The sequence below is a fragment of the Narcine bancroftii genome, chromosome 1 (genome assembly GCF_036971445.1).
Source record: "Narcine bancroftii isolate sNarBan1 chromosome 1, sNarBan1.hap1, whole genome shotgun sequence".
Classification (NCBI taxonomy): Eukaryota; Metazoa; Chordata; class Chondrichthyes; order Torpediniformes; family Narcinidae; genus Narcine; species Narcine bancroftii.
The window spans coordinates 65,576,938-65,594,628 of NC_091469.1; the positions used below are offsets into that span (position 1 = coordinate 65,576,938).

Here is a 17,691-nt window from a genome sequence, read left to right on the forward strand (position 1 = left end):
TGAAAACGATCTGCAGTGTATTTCATTTTACCTTTCTATTCTCAGTTTTAATATTGAGATGGATGTTATGGAATTATCTAAATTAGAACAGATGCTTTGAAATTAATGCTTTTATTACACTCATCAACATCCTTGCAGAAAGTTGAGCTTTTTTCTCAGTTAGTTTATTATTCAAATTCAGAATTGTGACTTTGTCTATTATGACCAAGATTAAATGTTTTTTGTGCTTTAATGTTTTGTTCAATCCATGTCGGCATAACGCAGGGATTTTTAAAAAGCTTTATAACAGCTGTATTCTGAAAGGGAAGGCTCTATAGCTTGCTGAGTTTAAATAGTTGAATGTTCCAGCATAATTACATATACAAGTCGGAATAATTTTGCTGAAGGTGAAATTCCTGATGATTAGAGCAGTTTACCTTTTGGAAAAGAAAAATCCACGGCTTTGGATGAAAATGCCTTTCTATCAAAATGGGAATGGGAAATTTGAAAATTGATTGGTTCTAGTGTGCTGTAAGTGGGTGGATGGTTTTGCAACAGGAAGTGATTTGCAGTGTTCAGTGAGCCTTTTGTTGAAAAGGGTCTTCTCATTTGTGTGAGTCATGCTTTTGCTGCGAGCAGCCTGGCAGCTCCAAGCAGGACGGTGATCTCTGTCTTAGCAAAGTATTACAACATCAGGCCCTTCCCTCTGCACTTTGAGGACGTATTTATTTCTGCGGATATTTATTTACCTGAGTTTATCAGGTTGCTTTTGGCACTATGAGAGGTCTGCTATGGTAGAACAAATGCATTCTAAGTTTGCATCAGATCTGGATGTACACGTACAGAAGAACAGATAGAAGGGCATGCTTCACCGTACAAAGTATAATCGTTTCAGGAATGATTCAGTGACATCATTCGATGAGGTTATACACAACTTATCAATGAACGCCAAGGGCTCGACTGTTACGACGACATCTGCTGCATCTTCTTACCCAGAACCACCAGAGGTTCTCCGCAAGGACCAGGAAAATGGGCCCACCACCCTTTGCAACTTCATCCAAAAGGTTTCCCATTTGAAATTTGCTAGTACAGGCAGCCTGTTGGGCATCAAAAATTTGTCCTCTGCAATGAAAGACCTTGCCTCTTCTAAACAGCCAAGCAGCTCAAGCACTCCCAACTCAGTTTCAGAAGCAGTGGACACATGTAATCCTGTCTCCTCCACTTCGTATTCCCAGCAGAACATGAACAAGATGATCTCTGACAAGACAACCAAGGTAGAAGATATTCACTTGGGTGGAGAGGATTGGAATCACAGTGGAGGCTTTGTTAATAAACCCTTAAGAGGGTGGCTACACTCAAATGAGAAAATCCTGGGACCCGGTGTGACGTATGTTGTAAAGGTTAGTTGTTTTGTTTAATTTTATTGTTTTAACTGAAAACTTCAAATCATGAAATTTACAAAGCTGCCTGTTAACTCATCCCTTCAACACACAGGCTTTAACCTGATCCTGTAGGAAATATACACATTAACTTGTACATGATGTTCAGTTGGTGCATTGGTGCAATCTCAATAAGCATGTACATTTCAAAATAAAATGTCTTGCATACTTTGTAGTTGTTTGTTTATACATAAGATTATATACTTTGTGTTCCAATGTCATGCTTTTGAAATAATATGTAATGGTGGCTGTTGTAAAACATCCTTGGAAACTGTCTAGAGTGTATAACATTCTGACACAGAGCTACAGCGGTAAAGATTTTTTTGTCAGCCTTGAGTATTAGTCTAGTTTATTATAGCTCAGAAGCTATTTGTGGTCACGAAGCTGTTTCTGATTTGAATTTAGATATCAAAAAGCTGAAAATAAAAGTCAGTTTGAATTAATATTATGCAAATTAAAAATGTTTTCTTCTGCACATCTTTCTGTGTATTATTTGTCCATGATATAGAAATAAATATTAACAAACAAGAACAAAAATGTGAAACAATGAATCTATTCAATGCTATACTATAAATTCTTGTGAAAGGGTTACTGTCGGTATAATTGTGTGTTTTGAGAGATGATTGCAGATGAAATAATTGCAGATGAAAAATGTTTCTTCCACTTTGGAATCCTGGTACTACGTGAAGGGCACAATAAATAAATATTTTGAACAAGAAATGAATATAACAAGTGGCTGTATTAGTATTTGCTCTCAGTATACATTTGAACTTGAGGTAAATCGGTTTATATTATAAACTTGAAGGAACCTGTTCAGATCAGGTAATCCGTTTTTATGTATAGTAATACTGTAGAGGAAAATGAAAATAACTTTTATAAAGCTATTTCAAAATATTATTTTGTGAAACTTAGCAGATTTTTTTATTTGGTCAAGAAAATAATTGTGCAGCTAAAATTTTTGTCCTTTAAGACTGATAATTCAAAATAATGTTATAGATATGCAGGAGTACTCTGTAATAATAATTATACAATCTGAATTAGGGGCTATGTTATTTTTAATTGAGATTTACCGGTATATTAATGTACTAACCTATCACCATGCAACCAAATAAGCTAAGAGAAAAATCATCTTGATATAATATTTTCACCGTCAATGGTCAAGGACATTACAAATTCAATGTGTCTTGAGATATTTTTTCTTTTATGAACATAAGTATTTGGCATTACCCTTCTATTAACTAATGGTGATCTGCTCAAAATGGTGGTTCTACATCAGATAACGTTGTAAGACGCATTTTTACGCAATTAAATTCCACTGAGCAGAATGTGCAATTCATTGAAAAAATAAAAGTAGCTGCAGCTTGATTTATTCCAGGACTAAATGTGCACTTTGAACCACACATTCTGAAATTTAGTGTCAAAATATAAGACTGAGAATCACGCTGTGACTTTAACTACAATTAAGAGAGACCAATGTAAAGGAAGTAACCACAATATTATATTATTGCAGATTAAAATATTTTATTGCAGATTAAAAACTATTCAGCAACCTTCATAATAAATCATTTACATGTTTGGGCAACTTTCCCCCAAATTCTTCTATTTAAATTTGAACCATGAAAAGTGAATTTGTTGGTGACACATATATTCTTCATTTTATCACTAAAATTGTCTCTCAGTCCACTGTTTATGTGAAGGTAGCAATAAATATATATACGATGCAAACACTGTGATGAAACATTACTGCTTTTCTTAATGCTTGTGATTTGAACAAATTTGTGTCTTGCTCACAGCATTTTTTAATTAATGCCCCATGTTTACTCCTCACTTCATGCACTGATGAAATAAACAACCTTTGTTGATACAAATACAAAATATTCCCAGCATTTTATTAAGCTTATGTATTTTTACATTTCAATGGTTTTTCTACAGTAATAAATTTGAAAAACAGACCAAGATATTTTTTTGGAAAAGGTAGAAATGAAAGTGTATGGAAAATTATGCTTCACCACAGCAATTTGTTTTCATATAAATTGCACACCAGCTTGACGCTAGGGATTATTTCCAGCATGGTCACAAGTGAGGATGTTTGTTGATCATTATACAGTGCTCACTTCCATTCATAAACCCTCAAAAGAAGAATCAATCCATGCCTAAATGCAGCAAAAGCTGAAAAATCTTCAAGTTGTAGCTGATAAGGAGTAAATAATATTCACACTGCCCATTCAGCAAACAATGACTCTCCAAAAAAATGCCTGGCATCTTCCCTTTAATGTCCAGTGGGTTCAGTGCCTGGAGATTTCCCAGAAACATATCCAGCCATGTTAAATAAATATTGTGGCTACAAGAGAAGGCCAAATGTTGGATAACTTGTGAAAAAAAAATCTCATCTAATTCCCAAAATTATTTCTATAATTTATGAAACAGATCAAGTGCCTGATGGAGGTCTCTCCATTTGTCTAGATTTGTCTACAACACACAGAAGCTTGACTCCAATCAGGAAAAAGAAACCTCTTGATTGGAATTGTCTTCATATACTAAATATTTACAGGTAATCTGCCCACTACACAAGGTCTGTAGTGTGTATTATCCACAAGAAGTAGTCTTCTTCAATCATGTTTTCCAAAGATGTAACCTCTGCAATATAGAATGGCAAAGACCATAAGCTCACCAAGTTTCCCTCCAGGACACCCTCCACCCATCTTTAATGATCACTGAGTTAATATTATGGAACTACTCACCTTGCACCAACTCTTTTTCAAAAACAATAAATGCTGATCTTGTCATCAAAGTCCAAATTCTGTAATTGAAATAAAAAAGACAGTGAGGCCTAATTACACATTAATTAACTCTCCATAAGAGCTTTCAGCTAGTTTTCTTAAAAAGTGTAAAGGACAGTCTTGCACAATAACTGTCAAAAAAGGATGTGTGTGTCACTTGGCAGAACTGGATCATTAAGATTATTTCCCCTAACCTTTCATGGAGTGGTATATTGCAATATGCAAAGCACAAATTGTCCTTGGTCTGAACAAAATGCAAAACACTCTTTTGTCATTCAGAATATTTTCCATAATCAGCATCCAAGTACACAGGCACTCGGAATGCTATGAAAGTTTACCTCAAAGGCACAGGAAATACCAGTTTGTCGAAATACAGCAAAGCAAGCAATGAATGAATGAATGACCAATTCTGATTTTTGCAGTGTCTGGTCTGGATGTTTAGATTAAAATTTATAAGGCACTGAGGTGGTGCAGAACCAACTTTTTTTGTTTATCCTTTCTTGGATATGAATCTCACAGGCAAAGTCAGGCTTTAACGAAGGTGGTGGCGATGATCATTAGGAAATTTAATCCACTAATAATGATGAAACAGCAAGTCAGGATTATGTGACTTGAAACTTACAGATGGTAACCCTCATCTATATCTACTGACCATGTCTTTTTTGGTGGTAGGGTTGCAGGTGTGAGAAGTATTGAGAAGCCTTTACAAGTTGCAGTTATGTATCTTATAGGCTCTACCTTACAACAGCCATGATGCATTGGTAGAGGAGGGACTGAATGTGCAGGGTGCTGGGACAGCTATCAGTCAGGTTGCCTGCATTGTCCTTATTGGCTTTGAGCTCTGTTGGAAATGTATCCCTAAAGCCACGAAGAGAGTATTCCATCAAACTCCTGATTTCTATCCTATAGATAACAGAATGTTTTAAGGAATCAGGAGCTGAGCATTCATCACAGAAAACCAGCTCTCTGATTTACTCATGCACTCCTAATATTTCTTAGCTGGTGCTGTAAAGCAGATCACAATAGAATGGCAGGGAATTATGTCTATGGTAATACCAATGTATGTAAGGATGGTAAGAATCTCTTGTTGCATGTAGCCATTGGCTGAAAATTTTCTACTGTTTATCAGATTATAGCTAAGTTTGAATATTTTTCACACCCTGATTTGAAATTAATTTCTCAATTATCTATGTTATTTATCAAATGAATACCCATGTATCAAAGATGCATCTTTGGTGTCTCAGTGTTTCATCTTCTCTACTGAAATATGAGAAATGCATAAGACAAATAGAAAATGTCTTTAAAAAATGGAGCCAGCTCATGGCAATTGCATTGCATATTCTATATAGATGTACAGCACAGAAACAGTCCCTTTGGCCCATATTGCCCATGGTGGTCAATTTAATTTTTGTTCACTTGACATGCTGCATTTGATGCCAAAGTGCCAAATCTAAATACTTCTGAAGTACTATGAAAGGACCTATCTCCTCTGCTTCCTCCAATTAATGGGCATGAAGGGCAAAAACACTGCAATGGTCGATCAAACCTCAAGTAAAGGAAAATGACATGGCTTAATGAAGGGCTCAAACCCAAAATGTTGGTTATGTATCTTTATTTTTGATATATAAAGTACTCTATTTCACCTGCTGAGTTTCTCTAGCATTATGTTTTTACAAAGGAAAATGGTTTATGGTTGTTGAAAATCAATCTTCTTTTGCAAGGACTTCACTATTGGAGTTCTTTGGAGCTAAAAATATAAAATAAAAACCAAAATGTGACAATGATGGAGTATTCTGCTCTGTTGCTTCTAAGATGTCCTCCTCCTTGGAATATGGCTTCCCCTGCACCATTCTGGATGGAGCTCTCACCACATTACTTCTATTTCCCACATGTCTACTCTCACTCCCTTCTTCCCAGTCAGAACAACAAGAGAATTTGTTTTGTCCACCTGTTTCACCAGCCTCCACATTCAGATATCCACAATTTCTGTAAGCTGCATCACAATCCAATCACCACTCATATCTTTCATTCTTTTCTCCTTTCTCCATTTGGCAGGGACAGTGAACTTTGTTACTCCATTGTCCACTCTTCCTTTCAAATCCACCACCCTTAACCAAAGTATCTTCCTATGCAACTAGTGGAAATGCAGCACCTCTCTCCTTACCTCTATCCAGGGATCCAAGCAATCAGGTGAAGGAGCAATTTATTTGCACTATTTCCACATCCAGTTTACTACATTCAGTGTTTTCAAATTGGCCTCCTCTGTGCTGAAGAAACTAAATACAGATTTGGTGATCACTTACCAGATAATCCTTTACAAATCACTTTAATTCTCAATCCTACTCCTATTCCAATCCGTATGTAACTCATCACTGCTATTGTGGGGTCCAATGTAAATGAGAGGAATTTTTTTTTAACTTGTGTCCAGACATGTTCTAGACTGAACATTAAATATTCCAACTTCAGATAAATGTTTCTAATCTTGTTTCCAATTATTATGCTTATGTCCCTTTCTCTTTTTGTTTCTCAAAAATGTCTCTGTACTGATCTGTTTTGACCTATCTCCATGTATGTTTCTATTTTATATTTCAGTCCTCCCCTCAGCTCAGCTTTGAAAACAATAAAACCTCCATTTTTCCCCCAGTAATGAGGAAGGATTGTTGATCTGAAATTTTAATTGATCTCCCTTTCTAGAGATGCCACTTGATTGGCTGAGTTCTTCCAGGATTTATTGTTTCTGTTAATATTGTTCAGCAGTTCCCAAACATTATTTTGGTACATCCCATTAAACATATTATATTTTTCTTCTGTTCTCCATCATTCTGTACATATTAAACAAAACTATTTATTTTTATAATTGTACTTTTCCATTTTACCATTTATTTTGGGGGACCAACTCCTATTTGAAAATCTTAGATTAATACCAGTGTATATTAGCTATGTCAATTTACTCTGCAGGACCAGAAAGGTTAGTAAGGTCATTATTTAGTAAAAAAAAATTACAAATGTCTAGAAATTAATTTGTGTCATTTTCAATCAATGATGAAAAGTAATAAATAATATTTTTATATATATATATACACACACACATACATATAAATATATATACACACACACACACACACATATACATATAAATAAATAAATAAATAGATTTATTTATTTATATACACACACACACACACATATATATATATATATATGCTACATTTTGGAAAGGCAAAGTTAAATAGGTCATATACGTTGAATTGTAGACAATTGAGGAGTGCAGAACAACAAAGGGATTTAGGAGTTATGGTAAATAGTACCCTCAAGGCTGATACTCAGGTAGATGATGTGGTGAAGAAGGCATTTGGAATGTTGGCCTTCATAAATCGGAGTATTGAATTCAAGAGTAGGGAGGTTATGCTGAAATTGTATAAGGCATTGGTGAGGCCAAATTTGGAGTACTGTGTACAGTTTTGGTCACCAAATTATAGGAAAGATATAAACAAAATAGAGAGAGTGCAGAGAAGGTTCTCGAGAATGTTGACAGGATTTCAGGGTCTGAGTTACAGGGAAAGGTTGTGCAGACTGGGGCTTTTTTCTCTGGAGCGTAGAAGATTGAGAGGGGACTTGATAGAGGTGTTTAAGATTTTAAAAGGGACAGACAGAGTAAATGTGGATAGACTTTTTTCAATTAAGAAAGGGGGAGATTCAAACTAGATTGAAGGGGGAAAATTATAAGAGGAACATGAGGGGAAATTTCTTTACGCAGAGGGTGGTGGGGATGTGGAATGAGTCGTGGTCGAGTCGGGATCATTGGTTAAATTTAAGGAAAGACTGGATAGTTACGTGGATAGGAGGGGACTAGAGGGGTATGGACTGGGTGCTGGTCAGTGGGACTAGGAGGGTGGGGATTTGCTACGGCATGGACTAGTAGGGCCGAACTGGCCTGTTCTGTGCTGTAAGTGGTTATATGGTTATGGTTATATTTACACACACACACACACACACACACACACACACACACACACACACACACACACACACACACACACACACACACACACACACACACACACACACACACACACACACACACACACACACATATATATATCTATATATTTGTCCAAAGCAGATGTGATAGTTATTGGTTTGCTAATGATATTCTATGTGGGAAACTTGTGGGTTGCTTTCCTTTGACTGATCTGCTCAGACATATGATAATTTTTTCAAATATGTTTAATTGTTAATAGCTGATAAACCTATTATAGGAGTAGCTGCTCGGAGCAATCGGCATGTTTAACAAAAGATTCTGTGAGGCTGTGTTTTTGAGTTATCTGGTAATTTTGCGCATTTGAGTCCATCACTTAAGTGTGGAAATTTAGTCATTTGTTATTGTTTGTTCACTTCCATCCTTAATCTAGTAGGATAAATGTGTTCCACTTGTATCATTATCTGGGTGTAAGTTCTCTGCTAATGTCCAAGCTAATCCACTAAATATATCTCACTGACCCATTGTTTACAAAAGAAGCTAAGGATAGTATTAGATCCAAAATGGAGGTATATGAACTTGCTTGAATAAAGAGGAGACTTTAAGATTGGAAGTAGTTCAGAATTAACCTAAAAAGGACCAAGAACTTGGTTAAGAGAAGAAAAATATAATATAAAAGTAAATTTTCAAGAAAAATGAAGCAATTATAAAATCTGCAAATTTGTGAAAAGAAAAATATTAGTGATGAAAAATATAAGCCCTTGCAGTCAGTAGTGGGAACATTTATAAAAATAACGTAAATAAAGCAGATGGTGCTGAAACCTGAAATAAAACTAAATTGAAAATGCTGGAAACACACAGCAGATCAGGCAGCATCTGTGAAAAGAGAAGCAGAGTTAACAGTTCAGTTCTGAAACCTTACACCAGAAGTAGGGGAAAAAAATCTCTTTCCTAGTTCTCATGATGAATCCTGGACTTGAAGTGTTAATATGGAAGCATTTACAATGGGGAACAAATACTTTGTGGAAACAATAATTTTTTGTTCATGGAAGAGAAATGAAATAATGTTGAAGAAATGCAAAAGAACCAGGAGTTAAATGAAAAGGAGAATATTAAAAAAAAAAACAGGAGTTTAAAAAAATACTAAAGTTCATGGCACTTGAAAGCTTATAACGGAACCACAGAGCACCAAATAAGATAGCCATGGAAATAGTGAATGCATTCCCCCATTTGCCTTCTAAACTCCTCTAGAATATGAAATGGTTCCATATTTCTAAGCTTGTGAAAGGCATAGCTGCTAACCTGGGTCTGTAGCAGACAGTGAGTATTGATCACATGGTGTACCTATTTTATCTTGTCCTTAACAATCTACCTGTAGCAAATGCATCAATCTATGATAACAAAGGTAGAAATGAACACCACAGATGACTTGTGGAAGCAAAGCCACATTTCATACTGTGGGCTCTCTTCATCATGTTGTATGCCACTACAAATGTACTAAAATGGAATGACAGCAGAACCGATCTGACAGCTCAGCACTGCATATCCATGTATCCAAAGTAGTTACAGGAATATACACCATCGTCAAATGACAAATTTCCAATGTGTTGCCATCACTTATATAAATATATTTAAATGTTAGGCATTTAAATTTTGGTTAGGGTGTAACAGTGGCAGGTTTCTAATCGCCTGGGATTTTTCCAGTTCCCAAGAATTTTTGGAAGGCCGTCACCTTTGCATCCTCTATCCTGGTGTCCACATTTTTTTTCACTGTTTTTCTTTGGTATGTTAGTCATGGCCAGAATTAACTCGCATCTAAGTAAAAATCTGGACCCACTGTAATTTGCCTACCATCACAATCACTCCACAGCAAATGTAATATCACTGGCTTTCCACTCAGCTCTAGATCACCTAGACAACAGCAACACATACACCAGGCTACTCTTAATCAACTATAGTTCAGTTTTCAGCACCATCTTACCTTCAGTGATAGACAACAAGCTCCAAACTCTGGGCCTCTGCATCCCACTCTGTAAGTGGTTCCTTAATTAACTCATTGGAAGACCACAGTCAATACGAATCAGAAGCAATGTCTCCTCCTCACTGGCTATCAACACAGGCACACCTCAAGGATTCGAGCTCAGCCCACTACCCACAACTATCTGGCTAGGCACAATTTCATTGGCATCTATGCATTTTCAGATGACACTACGGTTGTTGGTAGAATCACAGACAGCACTGAGGAAGCGTGCAGGACTGAAATTGATCAGCTAACAACTTTGCATTCAATGATAGCAAAACCAAAGAACTAATTGTGGACTTCAGAAAGGGAAAACCAGGAGGACACAAACCAGTTATCAACAAGGGGCTCAACAGTAGAAAGGGTTAAGAACTTCAAATTTCTGGGTGTCAACATCTCTGATGATGCAATCATGAAGAAGGTTCACCAGCGACTATACTTCGTGAGGAGTTTGAGGAGATTTGGTAAGTCACCAAAGACTATTGCAAAATTCTAAGGGAGTAATGTGAGAGAAGTTTGACTGTTAGCATCACTGTCTGGTAAGATAGCGCAATGCACAGGATAAGAAAAGACTACAGGGAGTTGATAAAGTCACCCTGCACCATCAAAGGCAATAGTCTCCACTCCATCAAGGACATCTACAAGAGGTGATATCTTAAAAAATCAGCCTCTATCCTCAAGGACCTTCACCTCCCAGATTATGCCCTCTTCACTCTGCTACCATACGGAAGGAGCTACATGAGCCTGAAGACAAACACCCAGAGGCACAAGAACAACTTCTTCCCCTCTGTCATCTTATTTCTGAATGGACAGTGAACCACAGGTACTATCTCACTTTCTCTTCTTTTTCCACTAATTTATTTATTTTAAAATGTAATTTATAGGAATATTTGCACATGTAATGTTGCTCAAATTTTCCTGACGTGTTCATGATGACAAATTCTGATTCTGATTAGGGTCCTGGAATACAGCCTATTCAGGTGATTGGTCATTTTGGTTTTTAGGCATTACATTTTGCCAAATATATTAAATCCTCTGGTATTTGGAATTCAAGCAACTGGCAGCCTCAAGAAACTGGCAAAAATATTGAGGAAAATAAATTTTAAAAAATAAGAGGTAAAAAATACATAAGTAAATTGTAAAAGTAAATGTTCTCTGAAGTAGCACATACTGTAAACCTTTGGTGAAGATGGGAGCAAATATTCAGCCAGTGGAGTGCCTTGGTCGTGCTTTGCTTAAAATTGCATGAAACAGCAATTGTGTTGTCCAGGATGAAGTGCTGGTTTATGCTGCTCGCAATTGGGACGACTCTCTTAAAGTGTCTCTTATCCCTGCTTAGGAAAGAGTTGCCCCAGACATAGGCTTTATCTGTAAACTCGGGGGAGGGTGTTTAATTATTTATAATGTTGTTGTTCATCTTTCGGGTGGCTCTGTGGAGGGGAAGGAACCTGCAGATGTAACGACAGTTAAATGTTTTCAAAGAATGAGACTGAAGAAAAATAAAATGCTTTAAGATTAATATATTCATGCAAGTGAAGTTTGGTATTTGTGTCTTTTAAATGGTTTATTCTTAATGCAGGTGCATTAGTTAGGCATTTTAAGAGTAAGTTTCAAGCAACCAGAAAATATACTTATCCAACATCTACAAATCCCCATTGGTGTCTGATACCAGGAATTTTACTGTACTAATTGTTTGGTGATGGTGATATTTAAATTCTTGTTCTTCATAATTACTTTCCCAGCCTTATCCTCTAGGATGTCTTTGTCCATTTGATCTACTCCAATTTTCAATATTTAAATAATCTCATATTTTATATATTTATATTTCTTGCTTATTTGCACTTACTCTTTATTTTCTAATTTTATTATCTTTTTATTAATCCTTGTCTGAATTCTTAAGTTATCCTAATCGTTGAATCTGTTTCTAACATTTGCTTTCTTATATGTTTACATCTTTTAATTTAAGATGCTCTTTAACTTATTTTAATAGCCATTACTAACCCTCCCATTGAATCATTCTCCCTTTCTGGGACTTTTTTAAATAGCATTTTGAATTCCCTCCCTAAATGTCTGCCATTTTATTTCTGAATATTAAGTTCTCACCTTTGATCCTTTGCAATTATGTCTTAATTAAAGCCATCAGGTCATGCCTATTCATCTCTATTTGTGTTGTTAGATTTCTACATCATTGTAATTGTTTTGTGCATTATAGGTGGATGATCGTTACTTCAGAACTGGCCAGACCTGGCACAAACAGAAAAGAGTATTTATTTGAAATATTTGAATTTGACCAAGTCTTGAGGGCTGCCATCTGCCTTAGCAGAAAATGGGATACTATTCTCCAAGCTTCCATTGAGCTCCTTGGAGATATTATCTCCTGCTTCTTTTTAGGCATTCCTAAAAAGGATGATTTGCTTTCTTTCTGGTTTTGTGGGTTCTGAGATGGTCAATAAGGAAAATATGGGGATGATAGACAAGAAATAGAGGTGGGGGTGGAAGGAGAGTAGTTTGTTAGATAGTGTTTATACGTCTAGGGCTGGCGGTAGCGTGGAAGAATGATGTTGATTGTATTTCTGTTCCATGTGCATCAGATACATAGCCTCAATGTTTTTAGTATCATTCCAAATGCTCTTTCTCCACTTTCAAAGTTCAGATTTCAGATTTATTGTCAGATTACATACAGGACAAGACATCAACCCTGAGATACTTTTTCCAGTGTGCCATGCAGTATTTCTATTTATTGGTTGTGCTAAAACTACTCAATGAGAGATTTGTATACAAAAGAGAGAAATGTAAACAAATGGTGCAATACAGAAAATAATAATCTGTAATAAATAATAACACTAACCCTAACCCTTAACCCTAACCCTAACCCTTAACCCTAACCCTAACCCTAACCCTAACCCTAATTTAATTAATAATTATTGCTCTATCTGTTACTATATTTACAAAATGTATTTCTAGCACTTCCTGTATTTCATTAGCAAGACGAACCTGGTGCTATGAGTCCTTCAACGAGAATCTGATTGAGTTTGTTGTTGAGGAATCTGATGGTGGAGGTGGTATGAGCCTTGTGGCACCTATACCTCTATCCTGATGTCAGCAGTGAGAACAGTATATGTCCTGGATTATGTGGATCACTGATTATTGCTGCTGCTCTCCACCAGCAATATTCCAAATAGATATTATTAAAAAAAAATTATTTATGAATTTTACAAAATACATACAAAACAAACTACAAAAAACATTAAATCCCTACAACCTTCCCCTCTCCCCCACCCTCCACCCACCCCACCCCCTACAACCCACTTTCCGCCCCTCCCCATCGGACCAAAAAAAATGTCGGGTAATTAATGGTTGCTGTTTGGTGTGCCAGCCCTTTACATAAAAAAAAAATCTACCTTATATCCAAACCCATATATTTCAAATATAAAGTCCACATTTTAACAAAAAAAGAATAATTATTTCATAAATTGTAAGTTATCTTCTTTAAATAAAGACACGATTGTAGTTCATTATGCCATCTTTGTATATTCAATTCAACATCATTCTTCCATGTAAAGGCTATACATTTTCTAGCTACCACCAGCCCTTGACATATAAATGTAATTTGAAATTTATCCAATCGCAAACCCATTGTTAATGTATTCATATAACCCATTAAACACACTAACGAATCAAGTTGCAAATCCATCTTAAATATATCTTCCAAAAACTTAATAATTTTATCCCAAAAAGTTTTAACTTTTGCACATGCCCATACTGAATGTAAGAAAGTACCTGTCTGTTCTCCACATTGAAAACACAAATCTGAAGAGCTAAAAGCATATTTTTTCAACTTCTCAGGAGTCAAATACAATTGATGTAAAAAAATTATAATTAGACAAACTATATCTCACATTAATTAATTTTGTAACACAACCTACACACATATTTGACCATTCCTCTGGAGATAAAGTAATAGATAAATCCTTCTCCTATTTGTCCTTCATTTTATATACCTCAACCTTAGTCATGTTTTCCTGTAATAACGCATACATTTCAGAAATAAACCCTTTCTTTCCCTTATCAGCAATTAATATCTCAAATTTAGTTTGACCGGGTAACACCAAATCTCGTCCAAAATTTTCTAACTATAAATCTTGAACTTGATAATAAGCAAATAAAGAATTTGATGATATCCCAAATTTCTCTCTAAGTCTAATAAAAGAAAGAAACATAGCTGCTTCAAAACAATCCTCCACCAGTTTCACACCTTTCATTTCCCAATCTTTCAAATAGGGGTTATTAAGAGAAAAATGAATTATTTTATTCTGATATAATGGTGTCTTAGTTAAAATTTTACCTTAAGTTCTTATAATTTGGTCCTGTTTATACCAAATATCCATTAAATGTCCTCATACTGGCAATTTATTCTTTTGCAAAAGAGAAGAATTCCATTTATATATAAAATGATGTACACTATTCTCAGATATCTGAACCAACTCCACCTGAGCCCATATTGTGGGCTGATCAATATCAAACATCCTATTGATAAATTTTAATTGTGCTGCTTCATAATTCTGAAAATGTGGAAATTGAAATCCACCTAACTCATACCTCCATGTCAACTTCTCCAGGGACACCCTCAACAGTTTACTCTTCCATAAACACAACCTATTTAATTCCTTTAAAAAATTCCTTGGTATAGAACACAGAATAGATTGAAAAAGACATTGAACACGAGGAAATATATTCATTTTGATACAATTTACTCTTCCAATCAAAATTAAAGGCCTTTCCATCTATTCAAATCAGATTTAATCTTATTTAATAATGGTACATAATTTAAACCATACAAATTTTGATATTCTTTATCAACTATTACACCTAAATATTTAATTTTATTAGACCATCTAAGCTTTGTAAGCTGTTTACAATCTGAATGTTCGTCTGATATCAGTAATATCTCACTTTTGTACCAAATAACCTTATAACTTGAAATTTCTCTGTATTGATTCAGCAAATTTTGTAGTTACCCTAAAGAATTTCTAGGATGTGATAAATATATCAACACATTGTCTGCGAACAGATTAATTTTATATTCTTGCTCAACTACTTTAATTCCCATAATATTAACATAGCTTGAGTCAATGGTTCTTTAACTAATGCAAATAAGGCTGGTGATAATGGACAGCCCTGTCTAGTTAATCTAGACAAATTAAATGCAGGTAATACCTGTCCATTCATGACTACCCATGCAGAAGGATTGGTATATAATGCCTTCACCCAACCAGTAAAGAGTGGTCCAAATTTAAATCTTTCTAGTACTTTAAATAAAAAATTCCACTCAACACGGTCAATTACATAATGTAAAAAGGTCCTAAAAAAAACCCTTAAAAACACGAAAATAATGCTGCCATGATGCATTAATTATTGTAATCAATTTAGCAATATTATCAGCTGAGTATCTATTCTTAATAAAACCCGCTTGATCTACATGTACTAATTGTGGTAAGAAATTAGCCAATCTATTCACTAATACCTTTACTACAATCTTGTTATCCACTTTCAATAAAGATATCGGTCTATATGAAGCCACTTTTAATGGATCCCTGGTCCTTCTTTGGAATAACTGTTATTAATGCCCTTGAGAATGATTCTGGAAATAAACCCGTTTATGTCATTTGCTTAAGCACTTCCGTAAATACTGGAAATAATAATTCATAAAATTCTTTATAAAACTCCATTGTAAATCCATTTTCTGGAGATTTCCCACTGGGCATAGACTGCAATACCTCCTGAAGCTCTAAATCAGTAAATGGACCATCTAATTCCTTAACATCTTTTTCATTTAATGAAGGTAAATTTAAGTTAGCCAAAAAAGATTCAATCCGTTCATTATCCTGAGTCCCCCCCAGAAGTATATAAGTTCTGATAAAATGTATGAAATTCATTATTCATCTTCTTAATATAGTTCAGTACTCATTTCCATTTTATTGGGGAGGTTAAGCCCTTTAACATTAAATGCTGAAAAATTCAAATTATTAATGTTTCTCTGTAGAGTGGCACCCAACACAGCTAACCTGTACATAAAGTAAAAAATCTCCTTAAAAAAACCCTTAAAAACACTAAAATATATATTTAATAAATAAAACCCCCCATCAACAACAAAAAACAATCACCAAAGTAGTACCCCCCCCCCTCTATGGACCGGGTGTGGTCAAAACCACTCGTGGCAGATGACTTCGGAAGTTTCAGAGTCGTCCACCGCCCCCCCCGCCAAACAATCATTAAAAAAAATACAAGATTATGACATTCAACCCACGGACACCATTTTGTGAACAGCATGATCCTTTCGCTCTATCTTGATCAATTGATGTACTTCTGGTGCCTTCTTTCCATTCCCATTCTTCTTTAAGTATACTTGCAACTTCAACTGCTTCTGCAACTCAAAACTTGGTTGGTTATCTGGCAAGGAATTGGCAAAAGTTAAAGCATCACTCTCATTCTCAAAATATTGAACCTGAAAATTTCCATAGAACAGTTTCAAAACCGCCAGGTATCTAAAAGCAAATCTATACCCCTTCTTCCACAACACCACTTTCGCAGGATTAAATTCCTGGTGTCTCCTAATAACATCTTGACTTAAATCGGCTTAAAAGAAAACTCTATTGCCTTGAATCATCAAAGGGCTCTGATTTTGACAAGGTTTTTGTACCACAAGACAAAATCATCTCTCGATCTTGGTAACACAAGCAACAAATAAGAACTGCCCATGGGGGTTGACCTGGAAAGGGTTTTTTCCTTATCTCTCTCTATGCTCGATCTAATTCCAAACCCTCTTGGAATGCTTCTTCACCCAACATTTCTAGGATTAATTTCCAAAAATATTTCACCGGATCCGTTCCTTCTATATCTTTTTGTAAACCTACGATCTTATGATTGTGTCGACTCTGATTTTCCAATGAATCAATTTTCTTAAAAAACCCTCATTTCTGCATGTCCCAACCAGTAATAGAGTGGTCAACATAATCTATCCGTTCTTAGCATTACAGTCACGAAATGCCCACTCAATTTTTAAAAAATCATCTTGCACTGTATCTACAGGTCTCAAACATTTATTAGCATCTACTTTAATTGCAGAGTATTCTTCATATTTTTTTTTTCTTTGGCTTGGCTTCGCGGACGAAGATTTATGGAGGGGGTAAAAAGTCCACGTCAGCTGCAGGCTCGTTTGTGGCTGACAAGTCCGATGCGGGACAGGCAGACACGGTTGCAGCAGTTGCAGGGGAAAATTGGTTGGTTGGGGTTGGGTGTTGGGTTTTTCCTCCTTTGCCTTTTGTCAGTGAGGTGGGCTCTGCGGTCTTCTTCAAAGGAGGTTGCTGCCCGCCAAACTGTGAGGCGCCAAGATGCACAGTTTGAGGCGTTATCAGCCCACTGGCGGTGGTCAATGTGGCAGGCACCAAGAGATTTCTTTAGGCAGTCCTTGTACCTTTTCTTTGGTGCACCTCT

At 35.7% G+C, this 17,691-nt stretch overlaps 1 protein-coding gene across 1 annotated transcript in view; it reads left to right on the forward strand.

Annotated features, from left to right (window-relative positions):
• Positions 1 to 842: 842 nt before the first annotated feature.
• shc3 (SHC (Src homology 2 domain containing) transforming protein 3) overlaps positions 843 to 17,691 on the forward strand; it is a 170,300-nt gene continuing 153,451 nt past the window's right edge. Inside the window, exon 1 of the mRNA XM_069928732.1 lies at positions 843 to 1,379. Coding sequence (XP_069784833.1) covers positions 843 to 1,379 — 537 coding nt within the window. The remainder of the gene's footprint in view (positions 1,380 to 17,691) is intronic.